The sequence below is a fragment of the Erinaceus europaeus genome, chromosome 14 (genome assembly GCF_950295315.1).
Source record: "Erinaceus europaeus chromosome 14, mEriEur2.1, whole genome shotgun sequence".
NCBI classification, from domain to species: domain Eukaryota; kingdom Metazoa; phylum Chordata; class Mammalia; order Eulipotyphla; family Erinaceidae; genus Erinaceus; species Erinaceus europaeus.
The window spans coordinates 54,554,702-54,555,827 of NC_080175.1; the positions used below are offsets into that span (position 1 = coordinate 54,554,702).

General features: G+C 36.5%; 1 protein-coding gene across 1 annotated transcript; it reads left to right on the forward strand.

Moving 5' to 3' along the window:
* The first annotated feature begins 362 nt into the window (after nt 1-362).
* LOC103114023 (large ribosomal subunit protein uL11-like) lies at nt 363-884 on the forward strand. Its single transcript, XM_060170975.1, has one exon. It carries the CDS (start codon nt 378-380, stop codon nt 873-875), a length of 498 nt encoding a protein of 165 aa, XP_060026958.1. The 5' UTR covers nt 363-377; the 3' UTR covers nt 876-884.
* Nucleotides 885-1,126: the final 242 nt, after the last annotated feature.

Below are 1,126 nucleotides of genomic sequence, written 5' to 3' on the forward strand. Positions count from 1 at the left end.
ATTCACTTAAAGACAGAAACCATTCAAATTTCATCACGGCATGATCAAAAACAAAACCCAACTATGATATTGTTTACAAGAAACTCACCCATAGATAAAACATGAATGAATTAAAAAAATACTATCACTAATAAAAATATGACAAGAATGGTTTAGTTAAGTTCAGACTCAATAGGCAGAAACAATGCTAGAAGTAATATACGATATTACCTACTGATAAAAGTATGTAATATATTATATTACCTACTTACAAAAGAGTTTTTATGTAGATAGAAAATATATTAATATTGCTTTCAGTTTTCTGTTCAGAGGAGGCCAAGGTACAATTCTCTTGGTCGTCCTGAATCCAGGTTCATCCAACATCAACAGCCTCCACCATGCTGCCAAAGTTGGACCCCAAGGAGATCAAAGTCTTGTACCAGAGATGTACCTGCAGGGAAGTCGGCACCACTTCGGTCCTGGCCCCCAAGATGGGGCTGCTCTGTCGGTCTCCAAAAAAAGTTGATGATGACTTTGCCAAGGCTACTGGTGATTGGAAAGTTCTGAGGATTACAGTAAAACTCACAATCCAGAAGAGACAAGCCCAGATTGAGGTGGTGCCCTCTCCCTCAGCCCTCATAATTAAAGCTCTCAAGGAACCATCAAGAGACAGAAAGAAGCAGAAAAATATTAATTACAGTGGAAACATCACTTTTGATGAAATTGTCAACATTGCCCGACAAATGAGGCACCGATCTTTAGCTAGAGAACTCTCTGGAACCATCAAAGAAATCCTGGGGACTGCTCAATCTATGGGTTGCAATGTTGATGGCTGCTATCCTCATGGCATCATAGATGACATCAACAGTGGTGCAGTGGAATGCCCAGCTAGTTAAGAATTACAAAGGAAAATGCAATAAAGGATTATTTGAAAATATATATATTAATATCCTTAATTTATATTCATCTACCAACATATCCTCAACCTTTGTGAGGCAAACTAATAGAATTTCAATTGGAAATAAATTATCATTTTAAAGAAACTTCAGCATCTTTCTATTGGAAATAAAAGATGTAGAAAATCAGTAAAGAGAATTGAACTCAATAAGTCCATCAATAAACTATGTCTGCTATGTCAATTAAGCAT